Below are 27,956 nucleotides of genomic sequence, written 5' to 3' on the forward strand. Positions count from 1 at the left end.
AAGTGCATATCTATATTTTATGTGTGCAATGTCGAATGTAAGTAAAGTCAGCTAGTTGCTTAGTTAGTGAAAAATCTAGTGGCCACTGCTGATCAAAGGCCTCTTCTCACACGGAAAAGGTTTGAGCATTAATCACCACGCTTGCTCAATGCGGGTTGGCGATTTCAAACTCAGAAATTAATCACCCAGGTTTCCTCACGATGTTTGCCTTCACTGTTTCTCAGTGGTGTCTAAATAATCTTAGAAAGTACATATAACTCGGAATAAGTCACATTGGTACTTGCCGTTGGTAGGTTTCGAACCCGCACTCGCATGTATGAGCGTCTTAAACCTCCGCACCACTACGACAGTTGAGAATTACTTACATATACCCGAATACTCAAACGCTACTCAATTTTGATACGCTCCCAAATGTAGTTATGTCACTATCAATTCTTTATAAAATGACAGAGATAGCAAGATATTTAAGTACAACTTAAAATTGAGTAGCGTTTGAGTATTCGGGCGTTGTGGTCATAGAATAAACTAAGTAAATACAACAAACCTTGTGTTTATCGAACTGTATGTCCCTCAGCCAGGGGTCGAACAGCAACTTGTCTGGTTCTATGTTGACTGGCGACTGTCGCCGGCCTTTGTTGCACATACTCCATTGTGGGTTTATCAGACCCCAGAACCCGGGACCTGGAAAGAAAAAGTCAAATTAAAAAAATGCTGAATATTCAAGTTTAACTAAGGGGGAGGCTTTTGTTTCACAGTGGGCCTCTTCCAGCTGATGATGATGCTGTATATTTGACAGAAACCGGTTAGCAGCGCTCTCTGATAAACCTGAATTTCAAAACGGTGATTTTACACTCACCTGCCAAGCATGGAATTGTGGCAAACCCTCTTTTATCTGAGTGATTTGTGTGTGCGAGTAAGAATTTTTAACCTTGCTCTGATTGGTCGGTTTATTCGAGCCGGCCAATCAGAGCGCCGAACGCGTTCTCATTTCGATTATTTTAAACGTAAAGCAAACTTATACTAAGGGTACAGTTGTACAAACCTAGTATTAGATACTACAGATAACCTTGGACAACTAAACACACAGTTGATAACAGAGGTATAATAACTACTGAACCAAAAAAAAATACACATAAAACAAACTATAATAAAAATAATCCCCTATCATTAGAAATTGCTATCTTCTATTGATATGGCAGTTAAGATGCTATCGCGACCGTAACATTCACTTGCCATCGCATTTATGACACTCCATACGTAATTAAGGATATAGATTTTTTTTAATGACACTCTTTAAATGCGTGGATTAAAAGACTTTTTTTAATGTTCTCGGCTATAATTACAATTGTATGTGATGATCGTCGATATATTTTCGACCATTTCAGATATGCTTTTCAGCTATGCAAGGCTCAAGTTTTTTGTTTTAATTTCAGAAGGTCATAAAAGAAAGCCACGACTACCTCGTTGTTCCTCTGAGGACAACAAGTACGACTACCAGGCAATAGTTCCAGAATTAGGCAAAGTATTACTGTTTTTTTTTTCGGTTTTTCAAACATTTCTTAATAGTTACTGTATTTCTTAAAAATACGTAAAAATACTTCACCAATCTGTTACAATTTTAAAACCACCAAAATTATTAACATGCCCAATACACATTAAACAGCTTACCGCTTTAACACCCCCCTCCCACCAACGAACCACTAAAGCCCTAGAAATTCACTACACAAATCAAATCAAATTCAAATTACATACATTTCAAAAGAGATTAGTTATAAATGACGATGAAACCAAAATTGCGTAAAGCGTTATTGAAATGGAAGTCTATTCAACCCTGTAATAAACCGTGATATCATTCAATGGGGTCACGGAGACCGCAAAATTTGGTCACCATAGTGTATTGGGTCGTAGGTAATGCGTAGTTTAGGGTTAAGCTGCTATACTGTATTAGGGTCATTAGTACGGACCTGATTTTACCTATAGGGGGATGATTTTTGGGAAACTTTGATTTACATATTGATGTTGGTGGGAAGTTATGTGTCGTCTTCGGCTTCACCCGCGTTTCTTTGGAATAAAAAGTATCGTTTTACCCATAGGATACAGACAGGGTGGACTGTGTACCAAATTTCATCAAAAGCAGTAGTTTCAGTTTTGTTCAGTACTTTCACATATACGGTATACTATTAGTGTGATGAAAAGGGTTTATATACAAGTGCCATAGGTATCAATAGAACAGAAAAGCAATCTTTCACTCATTTATTTGCAATCGCTTTTTAAACGAGATAGTCAAGTTATGTCATGTGTCGCGAAACGCTACTCATGAATATGAGCCTCTATCATGGCTTAAAATTAGTTCCTCGTCATACAACAGTTACGTGAGTAAGCCGATAACATAATAATTAATTTTATATGTCTCACGAAAGTTATAATAAAATTATAGTCAAGTTATTTTACCCATCCCAAGTCTCAACATAGGGGTAATTCCAACCAAAAACCACCAGAAAACCATAAAAAGAAATCTCCAAATTCCATTGTAAGTAGGTACGTTGAAATTTCGGGTCGGCCGAACATCGACTATCCAATATAATGACATGGTTGAGCGCGCATTATCATTAAGATACTATCTGTGATCATTACCGTGGCCATTACATGGATGTATGCTAGCATGACCCCGATATACGTGTCATTGAGACCGTGGAGCTGTGATTCTACCTGTGATGTAATAGATCTGACCTTTGAGTCCTTTTTCAGTAGAGGTCATTTTGGATGTCCTGATTCAAAAGGTGGATTTAAAGAAAATTTTTGTTTAAACATTGGTAATGTTTAAGGTATAATAGATGCATCATTCTCAATTCTTATCTAAATGGATTATTATTAAAGTTTTTTTTCGAGGAGAAAAAGACATCCAATGACTTCTCCCGAATTAGGCTCACCCAGACTCTTGCTGACTAAAAACCACCCCATTCCTGCTCCTGTTTTGAGCCGGAGCCTCGGTAAGCTGTTACGTTGTCCGCAGCTCCGGATCGGCTGTCAGTCCTAGTAGGCCCTATCTGTGATGGTCTAGCTCTTTGAGGCGCGAGCAGAAAGCTTTTAGATTAAATTAGATTTTAAATTAAATTATGATAATAGATGGATATATAACTACGCTCAAAATCTAGTTGGAAATTATGTAAAAAGTTGATTTTTTAATCTGTAAATAGTTTCAGTTTTGGTTGATTCCAGGAACTGAACTGATATGTGTACTCTATGTGGAATTCACGCCACGGCATAGTTCAAAACCTATTATTGGGTACGTGAATTTTAAATATTTCGTTAGGCATTGTAATAATCTGATTATAATTGGCTATTGGACAGAAATATGTCAAATTAGTAGCTAATGATAACGGTATAATAATGTTTAGTGGATACCGTATCTGATCGTATGTGGACTTCAAAATGTATTGTTCTAAATAAATCGATGGTCAATGTTTATGTTAGTGTTCTATATAGGTATAACACTATTTTCGTGGTTTAGAATTAGAATTGAGTTCAATATTAAAGAACGGTTGTGTTTAATGCAGACTTTGGTACATGCAAGCCGGCAAGACACATCATGCCTAGCTTCGTTGCAAGCATTTATTCCTTACATGTCAAGGATAAGAATCGATTAAGGCTAAAAAGTTAGCCATGACAGCTAAATGTTACTTAAAATGGCACTATCATACTTTAATATTTTTAAATACATACCTGATATGCCATCGTACGTCCACCATTCTTCCCAGCTACCGGATATATCTGCAACAAAAAATTAAAACTGTAAACTAAAATAAAATATTTTTATTGCAATATCATGACACTTAAATTATTATAGTAGATACTAGGTACTTCAGAAAAATAGAACCTAGAATTTAGTTCTCCCATGAGAGAAAAGGAGAGATTTACTTAATGTCTTAAATCTTCAAAAACCCTTAGTATTGTGAGGACACATGTTCAATTTATGAACTATGGAGTGTAGCAACAATAGCTACTAGGGAACTATAGCCCTGTGGTGACTAACGCCACCGGTAGCTTCCGTTCCGTATTCGTAGCAAGTTTGTGCAAACGGGAAGCGAAGCTAACATTTGTTTACAAGTGGTTTAGTTTACTACTAACTCTCAATATTAATTCCTCGCATTGAGCAAGCGTGGTGATTAATGCTGACCTTCTCCATACGAGAAGAGGCCTTTGGTCAGCAGTGACCATTTATAGGCTGTTGATGTGATGGGTGTATGTTAAGACACCCATGTCAAGTCTGTGCTAAAACAGATGAACAGTTCAGCATGTGCAAGACGTGATCTGATATTCTATTGAACTCTTATTTAAGCGACAAAAGTCACATCAGACAGTAAAAAGTCATTGATAAAACATTAATAACAGTACAGTACCTAAAGCAAGTTGTAATATGAAGTTTGTTTGTAAATATTTTAACGTAAACTTATAAAAATATCATGAGAACTGTCTCCTTACCTTTGACAGACACGCATAGGAGGACGAGTATGAAGAGCGAGCATTGGTGCATCGTGTTGATGCGCCGGGTCACAACGGACCGCTCATCTGGCTGATACTACCTCTGGAACAAAAGAAACAATCATTTAGAATCAACAGGAAATTATATATTTTTTGTTAACCCAATAAAAATAGTTCAAAGGAACAAGGAACAAGGTTGGTGACAACGGCGGTAAGCCGTTGTTGCTTAAACCATATTAGTCCAGTCAAATAAGGTTAAATTAGGTAAGAATCTCGGAATGCGAGATACCCAGCTGTAATTTTGTATATACTTGTATATTGACCCCCTAAAACTTGTCTCAAAACCTACATATGGTAGGGTGTAAGCAACCCTTAAAATTCAGGGTCAAAGGGCCCTTAAATCGTTTTTTTGCGGTTTTTTTGAAATATCTCATTTCCTATGGGTTTTTGGTAATTGTATTCAATAGCAATATTGTAGCATACAAAATTCTCTACAACTTTTATATAAACTTTTTTTTATACGGTGCACCGTTTTCGAGATAGAGGGCGGAGAGCGCGCGGTCACTGCATCTCTTCAAAAATTTTTTTTTCGTCTCACCTATCCGTGATGGTTGTCTATGGATAGGATATTAAAAAATACGTCATGGTTCCTAAAACCATTTTTCGTCAAAATCAATCGTTTGAAAGATAGACGCTTCCAAAGTGGAAAAATGAGGTCTATAGAATGTGTCCTGCCCTCTAACTTTTAAAATAAGTGAGTAAGAAAACTAAAAAAAATATATACTGTAGATTTTAATGGAAACTTTCAATGAAAATTGGTTTGAACGAGATATCATAATTAGTTTTTAAGAATTGATACATTTTTAATAAAAAACACACTTAATTTTCCACTTTCTCAATTATTTTAATCAATTCTTAAAAACTAATTATGATATCTCGTTCAAACCAATTTTCGTTGAAAGTTTTCATTAAAATCTACAGCATATATTTTGTTTAGTTTTCTTACTCACTTATTTTAAAAGTTAGAGGGCAGGACACATTCTATAGACCTCATTTTTCCACTTTGGAAGCGTCTATCTTTCAAACGATTGATTTTGACGAAAAATGGTTTTAGGAACCATGACGTATTTTTTAATATCCTATCCATAGACAACCATCACGGATAGGTGAGACGAAAAAAAATTTTTTGAAGAGATGCAGTGACCGCGCGCTCTCCGCCCTCTATCTCGAAAACGGTTCACCGTATAAAAAATAAGTTTACGCAAAAATTGTAGAGAATTTTGTATGCTACAATATTGCTATTGAATACAATTACCAAAAACCCATAGGAAATGAGTTATTTCAAAAAAACCGCAAAAAAACGATTTAAGGGCCCTTTGACCCTGAATTTTAAGGGTTGCTTACACCCTACCATATGTAGGTTTTGAGACAAGTTTTAAGGGGTCAATATACAAGTATATACAAAATTACAGCTGGGTATCTCGAATTCCGAGGTGAATTCCTAAATTGACTGGACTATATTTAATTAAAGTTACTAAGCATGACGTGGCATCTAAATCAACCCCTTACTTGTACTGTTAGGTGTCACTTACATGTTGGTGAAAATAAAAATGTTGTTAAATGTCCCCTATCTTAGATAAGGTCCCTAAGTCTAATTTCCTAAAATTTAGTATCATATGGTATTTTTTGCCAGATATATTTTGGGTTAAACTAAAAAGTCTGCGAAACTGATAAGAAAAAGTATTTTTATTACTACTCCTTTACAAAAAAAAAAAAACAATGCATTCGTACCATTGTTTGTTGTTGTCAAAACAAATAATTAAGTATCTTAAGTCACATGACAAAAAGATTAATTTAGCTTGCATGTGTAAAGTTCATTAACACTGCCGCTGGATATTTGTCTTTATAATAGCAACAGTTCATTGCTAATTAGGTTTCTTGCGACGAACATTTTGTTTTTAATTATTTTATTTGAGAACAAAAGTTGAATGTAACATACTCGAGTGTCGAAAAGTGGAAGTAAAATCAAAGTCAAAGCATTTATTTCAATTAATCCTTAATAAGAAACTTTTGTAATGTCAAATTGAATTGTCCGTTCTTCAGCTAGGTAAGCTAGGTGCTCGTTTCAAAGTATAGCTTCGAATGGAATAAAAAAATCATATCCTATCATATCTACATTTTTAGAATATTTCCATGACTTAAATTTTTATTGATGTGGTTTTAGAAGTCCGATATGACAATAACCCTTAACACAAAGAAATGATCTCCAAGTTGTCCAAATTTCGAAATTGAATTGTCCGTCAGTCTGTCTTGTCTGTCAGTGAAGCTAGGTGCAGCTAGGCACTAAATGACTAAAGCGGATTACAGACAAAATTAATACCTACGTTACAAAAAAAAAACAATCACAATGGAACTAATTGTAATTGTTTGTATTCTAACAAATCCTAAAATCCTCAATTAACCAGCGGATTCATTTGGGATGCTGTACTTATCTCGTTTCGGTTAAAAAGACAACATCTTGGGAAATTACCGTTTTTATCTCAAACTCTGTGGCTTATAGATAAGGGAGTGTCTCGCCTTCTCTTACTAATTACCATTGAACTGAATGTTTTGCTGTTATCTTTATTTGTTTTACTACTACTTATATAAATGTAGTATAATGACTATTTTGACCCTAACGGGGTGTGCAGAGTTGGATTGATATAATAATAATAATCATATATTTTAGGCCATGTCCATAATTTTGTTAGTAACATTGAACTTAAAAATCTAAACTAATCTAATGGTTGTAGGTATTATGTGATAGCAATAGACACATAGGACAATACATAATTTTTAAATAATAATATCATTAAATCAGTCATTTAATTAGTTTGTCATTTAAATATGTATAACTTGTCAATATGGAAAACGTAACGTGGGCAGACCTAGGTGGACCAATGACATCGGCATCGTCAGAGTGGCGGGGAGCTAAGGGGAGGCCTTTGTTCAGTAGTGGACGTCTCTCGGCTGATGATGATGATGATGAATATGTCAATAATCAATGTAAATATACATGGATTATTTATTAATAAATAAGTGTATATAATTTAAACCAGAATGCTATTAAATTATTAATGTCATTAAATCTGTGCTCGCGAAAATAATAAATAATACATACAATTAAACATTTAAATGAATTTATAATTAAGGTGCAAGTCCTGCATAAAGCCGACAACAATTGCCAATATTGAAATGAAACTTCATATCGTACTTCTTAAAAATAATAATTATAATGATATTTTTTTAATAATTAACTCAAACTAATCTAACTATTTTATTATTCGAGGTTAGTAAAAATGTGTAGCTATATACACTTCTAGTATAAAAAATTTAGACTATCTATCATATAACACGAACAACACTCAAAACCAAATACTTAACGCGAAAACCTGAACAAAACTACCCCATATTTCAATAAAACCACTTTCAAAAACTTCTTATCGTGAACAAAATCAAATTGTTAAACAACTGAACACGAGCCCAATATAAACTTGGAACGCAAAACCTCCATTCATCCAAGTTATCAACAAGCTGATGATCACCTTAACAGCAAATCTTCAAGCCTGAAGGTTGCAATCTTGAATCGTTAGCCCCTCCCACTTCCGGTGTAACCCCGATAGGATCTACTTCCGGTGTAAGAGATTCACCCTTTAACGAGCCTCGCTATCATTTGAATCCATTTGTGTTGTACAAAGTAATAATATTGTCATGTTGACTGGATATGTAAGAATAGAATATACCTATATTATTTTGTCACTACAGCTATTCTTGTCCGGGATTTTAAGAGGGCTAGGTGTAATTTATAGGTGCAAATGGTAGCCATGGTGATGATGGTTTATAGGACTACATGTGGTCTGTGGTGGAGATCCAAATGTAATGTTTTCTGAAAAACTTGGACCTTTATAATAGTGATTTCCAACTCGCTTGTCAAGCGTGAAGCTTGTTTTATATCTCTCAGCTAATCTATGGTTTTATTTATTTATTTAACAATAATCATATGGAAAGATGCGTGCTATGGATAGCTTCCCTTCTATTGATACATCGCATACTCGTGAAATAGTCACAGCTTAGCTATTACATCTCCGTAGCATAGCTATATAACACGTTTCTGGTGGAAAAACACCCTTTTTATTAACAAGCCTGTGTTACAATGGAGATACAATTTAATAACTAATAAAAAACTGAATGTTATGTATTGTTCACCTTCGCATAGAAGTGTTTTATTTAAAAACAATTAGTTAGGAATTTGCCATTAAAATAGTTGTTCAAAATTAGAGAGAACGGAATGCTCGTCAAATAATTAATATGTACTGGTAAATAAAGGACTACACATAGGTAATCATTAGTGGGTCAATGAAAATCATTGCAAATTGAACCTTATTGCGACGTGGTAAATTAGGTTGTGTGATTAGTTTCGATGCTGGATCTAACTAAATAGCAATACAGGTAAAGTGGCTGGTAATGAATTTGTTACATAGGTAAATAACGAAAAACTAATTTGAATATTCATCATACTTCACACTAAAATCTGAAAGTTTGTTTGTTTGGATGTTTGTTCGCCTATCACGCTGAAATTACTGAACGGATTTTGATTAAGTTTAGTATACAGACAGGGTATGAGCTGACTTGGGTGATAGGATACTTTTTATCCTACAAGAAAACGCGTGAAGCCGCTGGCAGAAGATAGTAATAAATAAAAATGTAATCCAGGATTAGTAAAAAAAAAACAATGAAAAATGTTTTTAACCACAATCTTTGAAATTCGAACGGCTCAGTTTGAACCAATGCATTGAATGAAACAGCTGTAGATTATTTGAATATTTGCAGTAAAATAAACAAAACTCGAGACATGAAAAGAAATGTTATTTGCCAAGTGTTGGGATGGCGAATGGCAGACAGAGTTATAAATGATGGCAGCACAGGCGCCAGACTGCTCGGCGACATGGCGGCGTCGATTCTGCAAGCTTTTGTTTTTAAAATAAGATCGTTTCTGCTATGATTGGTGTTTCGAAAGATGTTCTGTAATTTTTGTCAAGATACTTTTTTGAAGATCGAATTATGTTATTCAACTTTAAATTGTAAAATGTTACTCAACTTTAAGTTGTGCTTAAATATCGTGTTATCTTTGTCTTTCTATAATGAATTTGTAGTGATAGAACTATTCTTGTAAACGTCCCAATAGAGTAGCGTTTCAGTATTTAGTAATTTAATAAATAAATAAACTCTTGGATGATAAATGAGACACAATACAAAATATATTGTGGCGTAAATCTATGCTCCTTAAGGTGCTTTTCCACCAGAAATATGCTATGCTACGTTGTGGATGCGTGTGGTATCCATCAATCATATTCATTGGTACACATACCCTAGTAGAAACTTAAAGCACTAGTGAAAACGGAATCAGCTAAGCTTTTTTTTTTTAATATGAAAAGATGCGTGCTATTGATGCCTTCCCTACTATTGATACATCGCATACCAGCTGCGCATCTTCCTCGCACAGCTACACAGCTTAATATCAGTGCTGCGTAGCACATCTCTCTCGCAAAGCGCCAACTTTTACTTTAAACCTAATAAGTTTATTTCAAGTTTTAAGTTCCATTTAATACCTAATTCATTTACAAAAGTAATATTTTATCCAACACCCAACATTAATGCCCGTATTAAAAATAAATTATCTTTTAATAACTTTAATTTACAATTAATAAAAAAAAACAAAGCCTTGTAATATCCATACAGACTTTTAAACATAACATAACAAAATAACAAATGGCTCATTAAACATAACATTTTTCTCCGTAAAGAAACGGTACGATGAAAAAAATACATTTGCAGAAATCATAAATCTACACTAACTTCCTTTTGTATTCAATTTTCGACCTTACGTCTTGACTGTAAGTTTGAGAATTGTTTTAATGTTATATTAAGTCGTTAAAACCGCTCACAGTTGTTGCTTAGGGCCACAAAACTGGCTGGCGATTAATTGGCGGTTAATTGATTGGCTGTTGAATTTGAATTTCGAATCTATAATTTTGAATAGAAATTATTCCATGGCATGGGATGATGGTTCAAAGCCAGTGTTATAAGGACTCATTTATCGAAAAATCTTTTTGATGTCAAGTTGTTTTTAGGTTGATAATAAAAAAAGGGGTTAAAAGTTTAACTTATTAAAATTAAAAATAATTCATTATAACACCACATTTTTCAAGATTATGAGTAGTGTGGTTTGTACAAATTAATATTGACCTTAACTTGTTATTTTCAGGTTTGCCCCAACTTTGACATCATAGCTGAGTTTAGGCCTATGGGTAAAAAATGGGGTAAAATTTAAAAGCATATTTACGCAACGTGTAAATGATTTAATTATTTTGTTATCGGCTTATTAAAGTAAAATTTTGATGAGGAACTCGACTAGTTTGTCTTGACGAGTAGCAGTGTCGCGAGTCGCGGAATACTGCTCATGAATATGAGCCTCTAGCATGGCTTGAAACTAGTCGAGTTCCTTGTGAAACAGTTACGTGAGTAAGCCGATAACACAATAATCAACTTAGTATATCTCACGAAAGTTATAATAAAAGTATTATAAATGAATTACTATAATATCTACTGTTGTACAAACAAGTCCGGCCCTCTCGTGGCCCCACACAGAACCGGAAGTGAACATCGGTTGGTAGACAAAGCTCGTTGTTTACAGGATGTGGGTGTATCTGAAACTTGCTGTTGACGTAACTAACTGTAGGCTTTTTCCATGAACACGGTCTACCTAGGTAATGACGTAGAACGAATGACTAGGCCTTATTTATAGTACTGTTCTTTGTACTGAAATTCCCACTATAAAGTTTTAAAAATTGTTGTTGTATGTTTATAAAGAATCATTGGTCGTAGGTACAAATTGTTCCCGTGCATTCCGCGCTCCTCAATGAGCCATCAGACCACTACAGATGGGGCTCAGTAGGGCTGATGCCTGATCCGGAGCTGCGGACTACCTAGCAGGTTTACCGAGACTCCGGCTCGAAAAGCAGGATTAGGAACGTGGTGGTTTTTAGTCAGTAAGAGTCTGACATTCTCTTTCGCTTCACTCAAGGCGGGAAAAGTTATTAGATAAGTGACATCACATAAGAAAGTATTTGTTTCCATAAGAAAAAAATACGCGTCTATTTTTTGTTAAATAATCTACAAGACGAACAATCAAATAAACATTTGTCATCTACCCTATTAGTTCTATCGAGACTTGACTGGATTTTTCACGGAATGTTTTTTGATGGGATTATTTTCAAAACAAACAGAACACAAATACGTTCACCTCTTTCACGAAAAAACCTCAGAGACATTACGGCACCATCCAAAACTTCACATCCTCAATTATCTAAGTACTAAAGTAATCTCCAACGGAATTTTATCACTTGATCGAAATAATGCACAGTAAACCACCCCCCACTAGTGTATCCCCTACATAATGCGTAAATCACAAATTCCCTGAATCATATCTCGAGGGTAAACCGCCCCTATAACATTATTCTACTGAGTAGTAAGATACTCACACATACACACATAAATATTGAGGTACAGGCTGTGTTTTATTGTAGTGTTCGTTGATAATTAATTTGTTGTTTATTTCATTGTTTGTGTATGGTAATTTTGAGCTGTTTTTAATACTATGAGTGATAAAGTCTAAAGTGTTTTTTTCTATTAATCTTAAGGATTATGCACTTTTAAAACGTCAATTTGAATTGTCCGTCACTCTGTTCGGGAGTGAAGATAGGTGCTCGTTCCAAAGTGTGCTATGATTATCATAGGATTTTTTATAAGTTTGAGACTTTTTAATTTAATTATTAAGTTTTGATTACATAACTATTTTCTGGGAAATAATATTTATTCAGTGAACACATAGTTTATGTTATAAGAATGAGAAATACTTAAACTATTATGTAATTCATGTTTTTTTTTATTTTGTATTTCATACATAAAAAATACCTTAATATGATTTAAAATAATAGTTCTTCCAATTGATTATATTTTTGTGTTGAATTTTTGATGCTTTGTGTCTTTATTTTATTTTTATAATGAATAGATATCTTCAAACTATTATTTTAAACTTGTTTATGGATTTGACGGTAAGCGACACACACCCACATAGAAGTTACAGACGCGTTGCCGATCTTTTAATTTTTTCCCCATTTAAAAGATTTCTCAAACAACCTGTATCTAGTAGCTACAGTTTCCGTAGGGGTAGCCAGGAGACGCGAAGTCGCGACGATTCGGCGCCGACGCACTATGGAAAATATAGGTCGGTATCGGATCAAAAATCTGTAACTTCATGAATTTTTGTCGTATCGTGATGAAATTTGGCACAAATATGCAGTAAGGTTTGGAGATTCGAATGATGTGTAGTTTATATTGTTTTCTTGTATATCTATGTAAGTTTTTTTGCATAGAATGAAAGAAATGGGAAAAAAATCACGAAAAAAATAGTTAAAAATTTATTTCAAGTGGAATACAAGTTTATAATGACTAAAAAGATTAAACCATGGTTAATTACAAACAAGCAAAGTAAACAATATATATATACATATATATATTTATAAAAAAAATATATGAAAACAATTTACTAAATTAAAATCATATTACTAATAGGTACATCCTATACTCTGGCTTCAGGAAATGATGAAGCTAGGTACAAATATAAGTAATAACTAAATATGTACATATAAATATTATTTTTAACTTATACCACTTCAGGGTTCGTAAATGTGGGTTCACTTTCAGGTTCCACGTTTAAAAGACTTAGTGCCTCTTCTTCAAGTTATTTTACATTTCTTACGTACGGTTTTCTCAAACTTGTTATTTATGGATCTGGATTCCTATTGGACGTGTATAAAAGCGTTTTAAAGACATCTTCATTTGTAGCAGATCGGGAACATTTTCTGGCATAATGAAGTCGTATGTTTCAGTAGTCTTTGTTGCGAGACTCTAGTGCGTCTTCCGATAGCTGTCCAATAGGAAGCACCGCTAAATGTTTGATAACGTTTTCCCCGTGTATGAGTATTTTATGAACGGAGGATGGCATATAATACCAATCGTAATTACTTACATAGATTCTTGCAGTTTCTATTGCATATTCCCCAAATTTTTCAGGGTCAATCATCATTCCAGAAGAAAGAATGTATAGGCGTTTAATCAATGCCTCATCTACACCTGTTATTTCCGATGAGCAAGTGCTATTATAGAAGAATCTTCGTGCGGTATTGCCATTGTTCGTATTCCCGCTAACTTGCCGAGGTTTGTCGACGTTTAATCCCAACTCCTCCCTGAAACGTTTTTGAACAAGTTCTTTCTTTTCTTTTTTTAATCTCTTATTTTCCTCAGTTGAAGCAGACCAAGTCTTAAACGAAAGATTATAGGAAATATGCAATATCATTTCCATGCAGCGAATCCAGGCGTGTAAGGTGGACAATCCGTATTGAGTGTCAGCGTTTCTTAATTCTTCGACAAGATGAGTTCCTGTGTACTCACGTAAAGCCCGTAGTCCCTGCACATAGACGTTTTTTATAAGCTCGAAGCCATATTCTTGGAGTAGAAGAGTGTTTTTCCTCTTTTTGGTAGATTCTGAGGAGTCCCCATAAGCCACGCATGTTCTTCCTCGTTGGCCAGATGTTAATGGAGTAGAATATTGTTCAGAATCCGGTAAATTTAACGAATACCCTGAGTCCAACCAAGTACAATTCTTCTTTAAAAATGTTTCTTTTTTCCGAGATGCCAGGGCCCAGCGCTTGTTGAAAATAGGAAGAATGTGCCTTTGTATGTCACTAATAAAATTATAAAACACAAAAAACACAAGTTGTTTTCAGAGACATTGAGCTTTTCCACTAAAACTTTGGATAATGATTCGATGGTCTTGCCGCCCTCGATATAGGGGATTATGAAGTCTCGTTTGGTACAGCTGAAGGAAGACATTTTGACACTTCACAATCTGCAGAAATAATAGGCGCAGATGAGATTTGCTTCACTTGAAGTTACACTGATGTAGATGGTTCGAATAGTTTTTGCTTCTCTTTATATACTCATTTTACAATATCGAATTGGTACCTACATCATTATTATCTTGTAATTTCCCACGCAAACCGAGTGCAAATTTGATAAGATCCCTTTGTTATCATGAAATAATGAAGAAAATATTCAATAAGATCCATATTGTTCATGTGAAGTGGTAAACCGCAAAAGATACCAATTTTCGGGTTCTGACTTTTATCAGTATTTTTCTCATATCTTCTAAAACCGCAAATATCCGCAGCTAATTTTTTTTGCATTCTATTTATGAATAGTTAGACTACTAGTCAACACAAAAAGTAGCGGTTGGGCAAACGTGGGTAACACTGAAAACCTTAAACGAAAAAAAAAATAAGTGAAAAATAAGGTCTGTCACTTTTTAAGTAATTACTGAAATATTTTTCTTTACTTTTAAAATCATTAAGCTCTATCGCAAAAAGCATAAAATAACCTTTCTAAAAATGTATAATACTGCATATCTGTACCAAGTATTTTTTTCACAATATGGTATTGAAACATGTATACGCAAAGACTTGAGTTTGGCACTTCTGTCTTCTATGTATTTCTATCTACAAAAAAAAAAAAATTTCGCGTATTAAGTGAAAAAATCTTAATGAATATTATAATTTGACTATTAGAGAACCTAATAAAATAGCCATATTAGCCAAATTATGATATTCGTAAAAAGCATTTTTGATATGCGTTTGTTCTACCATTTTCCATAGTGCGACGGGGCGACGGACTCGAGTCATCTCTATTGATATTAATGGAAGCTAATTTAGAAAAATAAAGACAAATATCAAGTAAAGTGTTTTTTTTTGTAGAAAACGTTCGTTTTGAAAGGTCCTGTGGGTCAAGTATGAGACATAGCTTAAGGCTCTTTGTAAGCAAGTAAGTAAGCAAAGATATGTATTACCTACTAGCTTCTGCTAGCGGTTTCGCCCACGTTCCCGTAGGATAAAAAGTTATCGTCCAAGTCAGCTCAGACCCTATCTGTATACCAAATTTCATTAAAATCCGTTCAGTAGTTTCATTGTGGTTGACGGAAAACACATTGAAACAAACAAACTTTCATATTTATGTACGTGTAAAGTATGATGAATATTGAAATTGTTTTTAGTTACTGATATTTACTAATACGCTGATAATCGCAGTTAATTATTATTTCAGACACACACGAGTGTGTCTTTCTTATTAATATTTTCAAGAAAGTTTACCCAAATATAATAAATCACACAATTTCATTTAGATACCTACAATTGCAACAAAACATCTCTCGATACAACAAATAAAAATAATCATTTTTATTAATAACAAAAGACATCCAATACACTTTATCGTGAACAGAAAAATTCACCGTAATCCATAAATTCATAAATCCATATTCCTTTCTTAAAAACCAAACAATCCGTTGGAATTCTCGTTATGGAATCAAAACGGTCTTTGCTCATGAAATAGAAAATGCCATTAAAACGATCACAAAGGATTTTGCCCAACAATTTTTCCGACCAATCCAATATATTCGCCTGTTCGGGGCCGCGTATCGGATTCCCCTATACGAAATACAAATAAATGTGGATGTGCTTTACACCGAAGCGAACAAGACTCGCTGTTTCTTATGACTATGAGATTAATTAACGTGTTTTTAAGTTCTGTAGTTCATTTTGCAATCTATCTATTATAAAGCCAAAGAGTTTTTGTTTGGTAGTTAATTCAGTTCATAAAAGAAACTTTATTTTCGATTTTGGTTTCTAGTGCTTTTTCATGTACCAATCATGCAAAAAAATCATCTTGACAACAATTATTGATAATATTATTATTTTTAACGGTCTTAAATACATATAGCTGAAATACTTTTTCATATTGTTGAGAATATAAAACATAATACTATATTAATCAAAGTCAAAACATTTATTTGCTAACTTACTGGTATTTTACAATACATTGCAGTGGGCTAAATATAATTACTATAAAGTACCTAAAGTTCCTTACATTCTTCAACCTTTGCAAGTTTGTAGGAAAAATCTAATGTAGAATGATTTGAGTTTTTTTTTGTTTTATATTCTTATTATTAGATCACTACTCATACATGTTACGCGACGGTGCAACACGCGGCCTAATGCAGCAACAAGGAGCTACCACTGAGTTAATTTAGCTGAGTGGATTCGGTCGCGCATTGTCGCTTGTTTATCGTCACACTCGGCGCCGACGACTTAATGGTATTAAACTTTAGATATAAATGTTCTTTGAACGATGGAATTTTTCGCCTCGATGTGTGCCAACTGAAGGTGCTTGCTATGGATTGATTTTGTTGAAAACGTGTCAATTGGCGAACGAATAAAGAATCTGTATAAAGTGTTCTGTGGTTAGAAAGATATGTCAATGCGTGATAATTTTGTGCACAATGCAACTACAATACATGCCATGTTATGCAGCGCAACTTTTTTTTGGTATATATTTGATCTGCTTAGTTCCTATTGATCGTAGCGTAATGTTTTATATAGTATAGATCTTATAAAGCTGAAAAGTTTGTTTGTTTCAACCCGCTAATCTCCGGAACTACTGGTCTGAATTGAATAATTATTTTTGTGGTGGATAGTCCATTTATAGAGGATACCATAAGGCAAGATATTCAGTCTCATATTGCTTAGGGGCATGAACAAGACAATACCATTTAAGATTTTGAATTACATACGAGTGTTACTGAGAATTTGATAAAATAAAAACCACACTCAATTTGACTAATACTACAGAACTTGTAAGGGGATTATTACATTAAACATGTAACCAACTAATATAAGGTAGGTATATTAACAATAGGTTAATAAGGAAATTACAGAGGGGTAACAAGACACCATGACACGAGCGTATAATGCTATACAAACAAACCATTCTTTGTAACTATTTCTAAAGGGTAACACTTCCTGCTTTTACTTAATTAGGTATATTTAACCAAGGTGTGTTGGTATTTTTTTTGTTATTATATAAGCCGGTAAACGAGCAGACGGATCACCTGATAATAAGTAATCACCGCCACCAATGGACACTTGAAACACCAGAGGCGTTACAAGTGCGTTGTCGGCTTTTTAGAAGGATTGAGACAATTTGGAAGGGGGGAGGGGTAATTGGGCCGTCGGTAACACAACGAAACACAACGCAATCGTTGTTTCACGTCGGTTTTCTGTGAGGCCGTGGTATCATCCGGTCGAGCCGACCCATTCGTATCGAAATATAGCTCTCCCACACTTAAATGGTACGTATGTATTGTGTAGAATATTCATTAAAATAAACTTATCTTGGTTATCTCTTGAACCGTGGTGTACACTAACATAACTCGTAGTATGTTACGTTGCGCTAATATGCCGAAGTACCGTAGTTTAAATGATTTTTGCTTTGCTGTCATTACAGAGGCGAAATAATGTCAATTCTATAATGCTTTTTTTCAAATAAAGTTCTCTAAATTGTTGACAAAAACACAAATCGCAAAACAATTAGCATGCATAAAACAATAAAGTCGTTAATCGCTTGACAAAGTTCGGGCCACAATTAATATAACTGTGAATCAGTAATCAGAAGGAAGCGTTAAGACAATTTTGTGAAATTAACACCTGAAGTAGACGGGGCGACGGTTTCCACAGATTTCACTGAACTAGAGAACTTGCGGACTTTCCTTACTTGACTACGTAGAGTAATTAATTAATGGAGTGCGAACTGTTGACGTGTTTATTTTGATAGGTAATGGGTTCGGCAAGAGATATTCGGAGAGCGTTTTGTTTTCTTTATATTGTAATATTTGGTTTGACGTTCAAAAGTGCCTTCACGGACTATTTGAAATAAATAATTTTGATTTTGACTTTGAAAAAAAGAATTGTCATTCAAATTAAATGTAGAAGACTGGAAGTTAAAATTATTATTAAATTATGTACTAATCTTGAATACTCTTAAATTGAATGAAGAAACATTGTATGGACAGATCGAGCACTGAAGATTTTGCCATCAATCTTTATTTCTCATTCGTCATTAACGTAATGTTAGATGGAGCCAAGTCGGAGTTAATATTTATTTCTCATTCGTCAACGTAATGTTAGTTGGAGCCAACCAGGAGCGGACTGCCTCGAAAACCAAGAGGAGGAACGGGGTGGTTTTTAGTCAGTAAGAGTTTAACACTCTTTTTCGCCTTGCCCATGGCGAGAGAAGCCATTGAATGATTTTCAACTCTCAAAAAAGAAAGCTGGTATTTTTATGAGGTAAACTGTTGTAAAAAAACACATTTAATTTTATTTCATACCAAAATACCTCTCAAACGCCGCACATTAGTCCTCCATTTACTCTAAAATCTATGACTTCCCAAAAGTTCCGGTGCGCGGTCGACTTGGAAGGCGAACAGGTGTGAATTACTTTTAAAATATGGTAATCCGGGATGAACGGAGTTCAGACTTCCAAGATACTCGGTGACGAATTTGTTTGGACTTTTAAATTCCGGATTATAAGGTGAAGGTGCCGAATTTTACGCTCTTAAAGTAACTTGTACCCGAAAATAATTCGGATAAAACATTTTTAAGGGTTTTGATGTTACGTCCACGTTTTGACCAGGGGGAAAGTGATATAAGGTGATTCAATATTGATTTTGACTTTTACTCATATCAGGCCAATAAAATGTAACTCACTCAACTTAGTGCAAACGAATTTTAATAATAGATTTTTCTTTTTATGACCAGGTGTGTACCACTTAAGAGCTGCGGACAACTTAAAAGAGTTACTGGGGCTTCGGGGCGAAGCAAGAGTAGTAACAGGTCTGTTTATAGTCAGTAAGAAACTGACACTCTATCTCTAACCCAACCTAATCCTGATCGATTTCTTTTTGAAAAACACTCTCAAAAATAAATAGAACAGATATAACAGAAGCTAAATCTTATAAGACCAAACATATATGTACTACTATTACTATCAGACCTGATTAAACTAATAATGTACTAGACAATGACCTAAAAAACCCAAGTATAAAACAAAACGCACAAACGTACTAATTAAGAATCCTCCATGTAATTAAATGATCAATCAATGTTGCGCATGATCATTTTGCTTATATATTATCACGCAAATGTTTAATGATGATCAATGGCCTTTATTTACCTTGTGAGTTCAGTGGTTATACATGCAACTGTCAAGCTATGAGTCTTGGATTTTTTAAACGGACGAAATATTACGTAAGCCATTTTTATGGTACAATCCGGTAGACTAACGGTCGGGTCACCTGATGGTAAGCAATCGCCGTTACAAGTGCGTTGCTGGCCTTTTGGGGGTTAGGAATTTAAGGGTTGTTTGGAAATCGAGAGTTAGGAAGGTTTCGAAGGGAGGGGTAATAGGGCCTATTAATTAATCTCATTCACACAACGAAATACAACGCAAGCGTTGTTTTACGTCGGTTTTCTGTGATGCACATTACGGCACATAGTGCCACTGTACAATGTACACTCACTTGTCACCATTTGTGTTATAAGTCTCATGTAAAATAGGGAGTGAGTCTATTGCCATATACTGGACACAATTCTTGACTCCGGCTACTACTGAACATTTTCCGAAAAGCTGAAATAAGCTCAGTAATACTTTTCCGACTTCCAACCCTGAGTCCCCTTGCACGACAGTCACACTTGCGACCACTCGACCAACGAGGCAGTCTATTAAACTATTTGTAGTACATATTTAACGTAAAAAACAAATGATTTAAATGATTAGAATCAATTATAATTATGAATTACCTTCATAATTAACATAAATGCTTAAACGCAACACGATCCACGGCCACGCTATAAAGTTTCAGTTGATTTATTGATCTACATTGATTGAAGGGGTGTACAGAAATAAGATGAAGATTTTAATATTTCTCTTAATTGTCAAAGTTTGTACTTCTGCTGACGATGGTCAGACCAATTTTTGGGGCCGAATCATCAAAGATGGTAGCAGTTATTGTAAGTACATGTATTTTATGGTGCTTTTGCACTAAAGATGTGCTATGAAGATGACGCAGTTTGAGTGTACGATGTATCGATAGTAGGGAAGCCATAACATGCATCTTATCATTCGTGTCATCGTTCTATGTTCATATGTCATTATTCTACGCGGACAAATATCGCAAAGATAGTTGGAAAATAGCAATAAATACAATTGGAGTGTCTATTTGTAATATCGAAATAACTTCATACACTCAAATCACATTTTTTACAATTGTTGTCTGTTTGTCTGTCTGTTTATTCCGGCTAACCTCTGTAATGGCTGGACCAATTTTGACTTGATTTATTATTGGCAGGTAGCTGATATACTAAAGAGGTATTTACGCTACTTTTATTTTAGATAAAATATTACATTGAAGAATCATCATCATCAGCCTATAGCAGTCCACTCCCCAATTGTTCGCCACTTTGCTCTATCACTAGCGACATTTACATTGAAGAAAAAAATCAATTTCCAAATTCTGTTAATATCCATTTATAAAAAAAAAAACTTTAAACACTTCCTTTATACATATAAGTGTTGTTCCTATGTCTTTTTCAGATTCAGATGAAGAAGCCATAGTGCGTCCATGTGGTCTTCAAGACCTCAAATGCATCCAGCAGTACTTCGCTCAAAATTCCCAATGTAGTTTACCAAATGGACCAGCCCCAGACTCCCACAGGGTCAAAAGTATACCCATGTACTTACCTCATGTCAATGTCACATTCATCTTGACAGATGTAGACATTAAAGGATTCAATGACTTCAAAATTGTTGATTTCTAGTAAGTACCTCGTTGTAGAAAGTTATGTTTCTCTAAAACTAAGTGGCACCTGTTTTGAGGCATTGAAAAATCCAATTTTAATAACTACATAATATAATCTTTTTTTGCTTTTCCTACTTTCAATATAAGTAGGTAGGGCGGGTAGGTAGGGGTAGGGCGGATTAAAATATTTTGGTTTACTATAGAAGACGCCAAGATCTACATATCATCATTCATCATTAAATTCCTAAGTCCTCTAGATCCGCAGCTACGGACTATCTAACGGGTTTACCGGGGCTCCGGCTCGAAAAGCAGGAGTAGAAACGGGATGGTTTTTAGTTAGTATAAGTCTGACACTCCCTCTCGCTTCGCCCAAGGCCGGAGATGTAATTGGATGATTTTCCCTAAAGTCCTCTATATAAAATACCATCTTCCATCTCACATCGTCACCAATCTTACAGTAAAATCTAATGCTCAGCAATTGCTAAGAAGTAGTATTATTTTTCTACTAACTAATTTACGTGTTTCAGTATAAACAAAAAGACAAACACTGTTCTATTTGAGGTGGAATTCCGAAGAATTTGGGTGTACTCTCCAAGAACCATTATCACCTACCACAGGAAAGGAAAGGAGCCGTTGGATTTAGCTGACTACGCGTTTATAGAATACCGTTAGTTTTATAATCTATACTTAATGTTATAAAGTAGAGTTTGTTTGTTTGTTTCGCAAATCTAGAACTACTGGTTCCAGAGTTATTCGTTTGTAATAATTATGGAGATACATTTTAATTTAGAGTTCTCTATATTTTTGTTTTATAATAACTATCCTGAGAGATACTGAATTAACTAAAAGTCACGGTTTACCCACGTGCAGACGCGGCGACGTAGGCTGTGTAACGTCGCAGCGTCTGCGCACGATGCTCATGGTGAAGAGTCCCTCTGTGACCCGAAACTAGTAGAGCTTTTTTGCATTACTGCTCATGAGTTAACCGTGATTCTTAGTTAATAGAGTTGTCTAATTCTAAATTGTTTTCTTTCAGTGAATCTATCGCTAACACTGACTGCCCCTCAAATTAATAACATCGATATGTCCAAAAACCATGTCTACACATACGTCAGTGATTCCAACCCTAGAAGCGGACTGGGACCTATTTTCACAGACAATAAAGGTAACTATACAATTATTATAGATACAGTCCGATTCAGGTTTTACTAGACACATCTTTATTTGACTATCTTAGCCTTTATAAGTCTAAGATAGTCAAATAATATTTGGTCAAAAATTTAAGTATGTCTATTAACTTAAAATGACAAAAGACCAATGCGTAACGTCGAAAAATGAGATTAACTAGCCCATACAGAGTCATTAAATGGAAACTTAATCCAGTCCTTAGCAATTGTGTTCTGAACAAAACCGTTACTGAGGAATAGTTTACGGAATCATTAAATGTGTCTTAGTACGGCAGTAAATCACGTTTGAGACAGATAAATATAGAAAAATCAGAGACACCATAAAGAACTTTATTAAAGGATTATTCTTTTAAAAATGAGAGTATTTCTACCAGACTTTTTTACTTCTTTTAATGTGGGCCCATAGTATTCGATATTTCCTTTTGAAGACGTCTAACTACATGCACTTTTTCATTACAGATGAATACGTGAGAAGAACAACCAAGCTTCTACTGGATAGAGTCGCTCTAGGCCTTCAGGAAGCCTTCGTGACACAAGGCGAAATCTTCTTTTTCTTGTTCTTTCAAAGCACTGTATGCACTTACTACAACTAGACAAAGAAGATTTTTATATTTTAGGCCGGCAACGCACTTGTATCGCCTCTGGTGTTTAAAGTGTCCATAGACGGCGCCGATTGCTTACCATCAGGTGATCCGTCTGCTCGTTTACCGGCTTACACTATAAAAATAATTTCTATATTTGGACCTGATATTTTTATATTATTATTTTTTTCAAATGTAAATAAAGAGACTACGCTACTATGCATGGATTATGAAATATGAATAAATATTCAACTCTATGTTTTATGATTGATTGTTTTTTCCCTGTCCTTACTACTTTATTTGTTTAAATTAAATCTCGTGTCAGTATGTTTTATGATGGATGCCTGTTTGCCTGCATATGGCTCATATAGTTACTATACTATTCCGAGCTCGAAATAACAATGTTATGTTATACGTACACAAAATATGACACTTGGTGACAATACTAGCTTCTGCCAGCGGCTACAACCGCAATCCCGTGGGATAAAAATGGTATCCTATCACCCAAGTCAACTCATACCCTACCTGTGTACCAAATTTTATTAAAATCTGTTCAGTAGTTTCAGTGTGATTTACGGTAAAACATCTAAACAAACAAATTTTCACATTTATAATATTATATAGTGTGATTACTCCATTACATTCCCACTAGGTGGACCGACGATATCGTCAGAGTAGCGGGGAGCCAGTGGATGCAGGTGGCGGCTTGTCGTTCTACGTTGATGACTAAGCCTTTGTTCAGCAGTGGAAGTCTCCCGGCTGACGATGATGATGAGTGTGATTACTAACGAGAATCTTAGATCATTAGACTGCCTACATGGTCGAGTGCCTGAAATTGCAATAATGATGAAAATGCAAATATTAAGCAAGAGATCTCCGGTTTGATTGCCTCGGTCTGATGTTGGAAAAACTGTTATAAGCTTTTTTAGTTTTTCAAACCTAGATATAGTACGCAGTTTGGTAACTTACTGAGTGTAGTGCAATAGATTTACTACTTTTTGCCTAGGATTTTGTAAAAAAGTGATTAAAACATTTTATATTACCTGCACCTCTGCCAACTCCTCCGAAGAATACAAGGCGTCATGTTATGGAGTTTATAATTACCGCTACTACTACTGCTACTGCTCTTACACCCAAGTCCTTAAGGGTATAACATTACGGAATATGGTACATCGGTTAATTACAATGTAAACGTACATACACGGTAATTAATTAACCAATTACTCATATTCAAATTATCCTGTCTTATATTAATTTGCATTGTAGTGTGTAATTTTCTTACTGAAGTCTTTATTGGTAATAATGATTTCCTTCGTTTTAACATGCAAGCTTGGTGTATTTAGCTAACGATACACGGAATTATTTTAATTAGACCATTCATTGTTGTTACGAAAACAGAGACACGTGTGATTATGAGAATCGTTTTTTGTTTTTTTATTGTTTTATTTAGTTCTTGTCGTGGTTTTCAAGATGGCGGGTTTAGGGCCTGGCATGGCGGTTCGTCTGGTAAGTTTATTGACCTTTTTACTAAAAGATATGAGTTAGAACTTAGAGGTTTCAGTTTTATTAGTTTTTATATGTATAAGTGTAACATAGCACTTCGAGCACGGGTGGGACAGAATGGAAGTCATGAGGTAACAAACGTGGCCCTGTATATCCACGTCCGTTTTTTGGCTGTTGGTTGATTCTTATGATGAATATTATTATCTATAATAATTTGTGACTAAATACTGTATTTTTAAACACTTGTATATATTATGGATGCAATCAATACTTGAATACTTTAATGAAGCGTAGTACAAAAGCTATTGATTTTTATTTTTTTAGTGTTAGATTAATAAGTCTTAGTAATATAAGTTAAGAGAGTATTTTCTTTACTTTATTTATTTTCAGACCATGTATTCGCCAAGAACCCCCACCACGAACAATCCATCGTGACGCCCTGTTCCATCCACGATGTAAATTGTATCCGAGGGTTCTTTGCCTACAACACCCAATGTTCCATCACCGGAGGATCAGCACCAGATCCCTACATACCTGACAAGATCTACTTACCCACACCACATGCGAATCTTACGTTTACTTTGAACAATCCGCGAATTAAAGGCCTTAATAATTGGAAGATAAAGGAGTTTTAGTGAGTATTTGTGAGAACCGATATTTTTGAACAACATAAAGAAAAGTGCAATAGCCTATGGAGTAGAAACTCAATAGCCGTTTTAGGTTGTGGCACGAAGCCATGCTTCAGCACGGATGGACCACGCTTGCTCGACATGGAGGTTGGCGATACCACAGCTTATAATAAGTAATTATAATGCCCACGTTTCCTCACAACGCTTGCCTTCACCGTGTTGTCATTGTTGTCTAAATAATCGATAGAAAGTGCATATAACTCGTCAGCATGTTTACCGGCTTGGTACGAGCCGTTAAAAGGTTTCGAAAACTAGTATCCTTATTTACGAGAATTGGGTGTCTTGTACTGGCCGGCTCGACATTCAAACCAGACTAAATCAGATTGGTCGCCTGATGGTACGCGATTCAATCCAATCCGTCTGCTTGATTACCGACTTATAACGTAAAAATCAAGACTGCATGACTAACAGGTAGTGGTGTTGCTTCTTTACCAAAACGGTTTGTATCGAAATTGTTTGTTTTTTATTATTTCAGTATCAACAAAGCTACAGGCGTGTTAGTGATGGAAGTGGAGTTCAGCAGTATTGTGGTGCAAACTCCTAAATGTGTCGTCACGTACTATCGCAAGGGCAAGGAGTCATTAGAAACAGCTGATTTCACGGAAATTGAATACAGTAAGACACACAATAGATTATTCATCTATTTTCTTAAGAAAATCTGTCATAAAAGTAGACATACAAAACACTAATCTGCTTCGTTGGTCCTGTGGTCGCAAGTGCGATTACTGGGCAAGAGGTCTCGGGTTCGGTTCCCAGGTCGCGTAAAGTATTGCTGGGCTTATTTCGGTTATTTGAAAATTGTTCAGTAGTAACACAGAGTCTAGAATTGTGCCCAGTGTATGGCAATAGGCTCACCCTCTATTACATGGAACTTATAACATAAATGGTGAAAAGTATAGCGGCATTACGTGTCGTAATGTGCACCTCTGCCCACTCTTTGGGGGATAAAAGGCGTAATGTTAAATTTTTTCTACAAAACTAACCTAAGATGCAAAAATGAAATAAAGATGCAAAGGAAATTACACTGTCTGTTAATAATGGTACCTCTTTATTTTCTTCAACAGAAGACCTATCTATGACCTTGTCAATCCCTGACCTCAAAGATCCTCAGCTGTCAGGAGCCCATGTGTACACGTATGTAGCTGACGGTAAACCGAAGTATACGCTTGGACCTGGTATCTATAAGACTAAAGGTAAGTTTTATAAAAAGGCTAATGAATTGGCTAGAACTTAATGAATTATGAATTGGTTGTAGATAAATGCATTGGCTTAAGTTTTATGAACTGACTATATATATTATGTAAAGTGATTTTTATAAGATAGTTTTAATGGGTGAGATCTTAACCCTTTCCTCGGTTGGATGTGAGATGGAGAGAGATGTGAGAGAATTGTTGTATGAGATTGCTAAGCAAAGATGTTTGGCTTCCCAGGTTGGGTATAGTATTATTAGAATTTCAATGTATTTATTTGTCTTGGAACTAAACAAAAAGTGGAAGTGATATTCACACATTGAACGCCGTGGTGGTCACCGGTGACCGACGTTAGTGGAGACTTTGCCTTCAACAGTTTTCTATTGGCAGTCAAAGACTTAAACATTTTACATCTTTATCTATTGTAATACTACCTAATTAAGTAATAGTTTGACAAAATATAATGTTTTTTTCAGATCCGGGATTTCAGAGGGCACTCATTGACGTAGAATCTAAGGTGGACATAAGTCTTGTGGAAATCTTCGTAACGCAGGGTCCGATATTCTTTTCCAAGTTCTTCCAGAGCTCTATATGTGATATTGCACACTACTGACAAAAAGACATCAAAAATGTTCTTTACCAATGAATTTGAAATACTTCTTAATGATGTTTGGCTGATATTATAATTGCATGTCTCTGGAACTTTATTTTCCTCATTTTCAATTAATGGTTTTATGGCCTTTTTATAAATTGTATTTGTTTATTGCTTCACACACTAATAAACTGATTGCATTCAAAGCTTGTATTTTTAATAACTAAAAATCGCGGTTTACTCACGTACATTAATGGAGAAAAGCTCTACTAGTTTCGAGTCACAGAGGGATGGCGACGTCGCGCAGCCTATTTATATTTTTGTGTTTAATGATGTTTTTTGTAACGCATCATATCAACAGCCTATGAGTGACCATCACTGCTGTCCAAAGGCCTCTTCTCACACAGAGACAGTTTGAGTAAACTTAAACTTATAGTAAGAAATTATAAGCCCAGGTGTTTTACTTCACGATGTTTTTCTTAACCGTTTGTCAGAAAAGCTTGTATAAATAATCTTAGAAAGCACATACATATAACTCGGAAAAAGTCACCGTTAATAGGATTTGATCTCGCACTATTATGCATGAGAAGAGGGTGTCTTAAACCTCTTCTTTACCACGTCATTTTTGTGACAACGTTTTTAAAATATTCCTTTATTTTCATAAGAATAGACAGATTTATCTATCAAAAATCAGCATCCAAAAACGGTAAACAAAACCTAGGTTTAACTCCTAGCTAAATCTAGTCTACCTACAAGTCACGTTTTAGTGTATAGAGGAACAAGATATGAGCATTGTTAGTGCGCACCACAGGGGAGTGGAATGATAATATTACACGCCTACCCCTGGGCAAAACGACCAATTTATTATTTACTAGCAACGAGTAACACG

The 27,956-nt window shown here is 35.0% G+C and overlaps 3 protein-coding genes across 11 annotated transcripts in view; 2 read left to right on the top strand and 1 right to left on the bottom strand.

Moving 5' to 3' along the window:
• Nucleotides 1-27,956, bottom strand: part of LOC118271140 (carbonic anhydrase-related protein 10) — a 65,811-nt gene that overhangs the window by 17,884 nt on the left and 19,971 nt on the right. For all 9 annotated transcript variants that reach the window (XR_004783275.2, XR_004783274.2, XR_004783273.2 and 6 more), the window contains exons 2-4: nt 4,483-4,585; nt 3,724-3,771; nt 545-681 (exon numbers count right to left, since the gene is read on the bottom strand). Coding sequence is in view for 5 of the 9 variants with exons in the window: in XM_035587082.2 (XP_035442975.2) it covers nt 545-681; nt 3,724-3,771; nt 4,483-4,534 (237 nt within the window). In the remaining 4 variants the exon portion in view is untranslated. The remainder of the gene's footprint in view (nt 1-544; nt 682-3,723; nt 3,772-4,482; nt 4,586-27,956) is intronic.
• LOC126911005 (fibrohexamerin-like) lies at nt 20,588-23,105 on the top strand. Its single transcript, XM_050695718.1, has 5 exons — nt 20,588-20,603; nt 21,121-21,343; nt 21,853-21,992; nt 22,362-22,490; nt 22,972-23,105. Exons 1-5 carry the CDS (start codon nt 20,588-20,590, stop codon nt 23,103-23,105), a joined length of 642 nt encoding a protein of 213 aa, XP_050551675.1.
• LOC126911006 (fibrohexamerin-like) lies at nt 24,564-27,088 on the top strand. Its single transcript, XM_050695719.1, has 5 exons — nt 24,564-24,599; nt 25,004-25,230; nt 25,761-25,900; nt 26,350-26,478; nt 26,952-27,088. Exons 1-5 carry the CDS (start codon nt 24,564-24,566, stop codon nt 27,086-27,088), a joined length of 669 nt encoding a protein of 222 aa, XP_050551676.1.

Source organism: Spodoptera frugiperda, chromosome 9, assembly GCF_023101765.2.
Source record: "Spodoptera frugiperda isolate SF20-4 chromosome 9, AGI-APGP_CSIRO_Sfru_2.0, whole genome shotgun sequence".
Classification (NCBI taxonomy): domain Eukaryota; kingdom Metazoa; phylum Arthropoda; class Insecta; order Lepidoptera; family Noctuidae; genus Spodoptera; species Spodoptera frugiperda.

Coding starts and splice junctions, on each gene's coding strand:
- LOC126911005 (XM_050695718.1), top strand. Junction 21,344..21,852: donor TTCAAAATTGTTGATTTCTA/GTAAGTACCTCG, acceptor TACGTGTTTCAG/TATAAACAAAAAGACAAACA. Junction 22,491..22,971: donor TATTTTCACAGACAATAAAG/GTAACTATACAA, acceptor TTTTCATTACAG/ATGAATACGTGAGAAGAACA.
- LOC126911006 (XM_050695719.1), top strand. CDS start 24,564: ATGGCGGGTTTAGGGCCTGGCATGGCGGTTCGTCTG. Junction 24,600..25,003: donor CTGGCATGGCGGTTCGTCTG/GTAAGTTTATTG, acceptor GTATTCGCCAAG/AACCCCCACCACGAACAATC. Junction 25,901..26,349: donor TTTCACGGAAATTGAATACA/GTAAGACACACA, acceptor TTTCTTCAACAG/AAGACCTATCTATGACCTTG.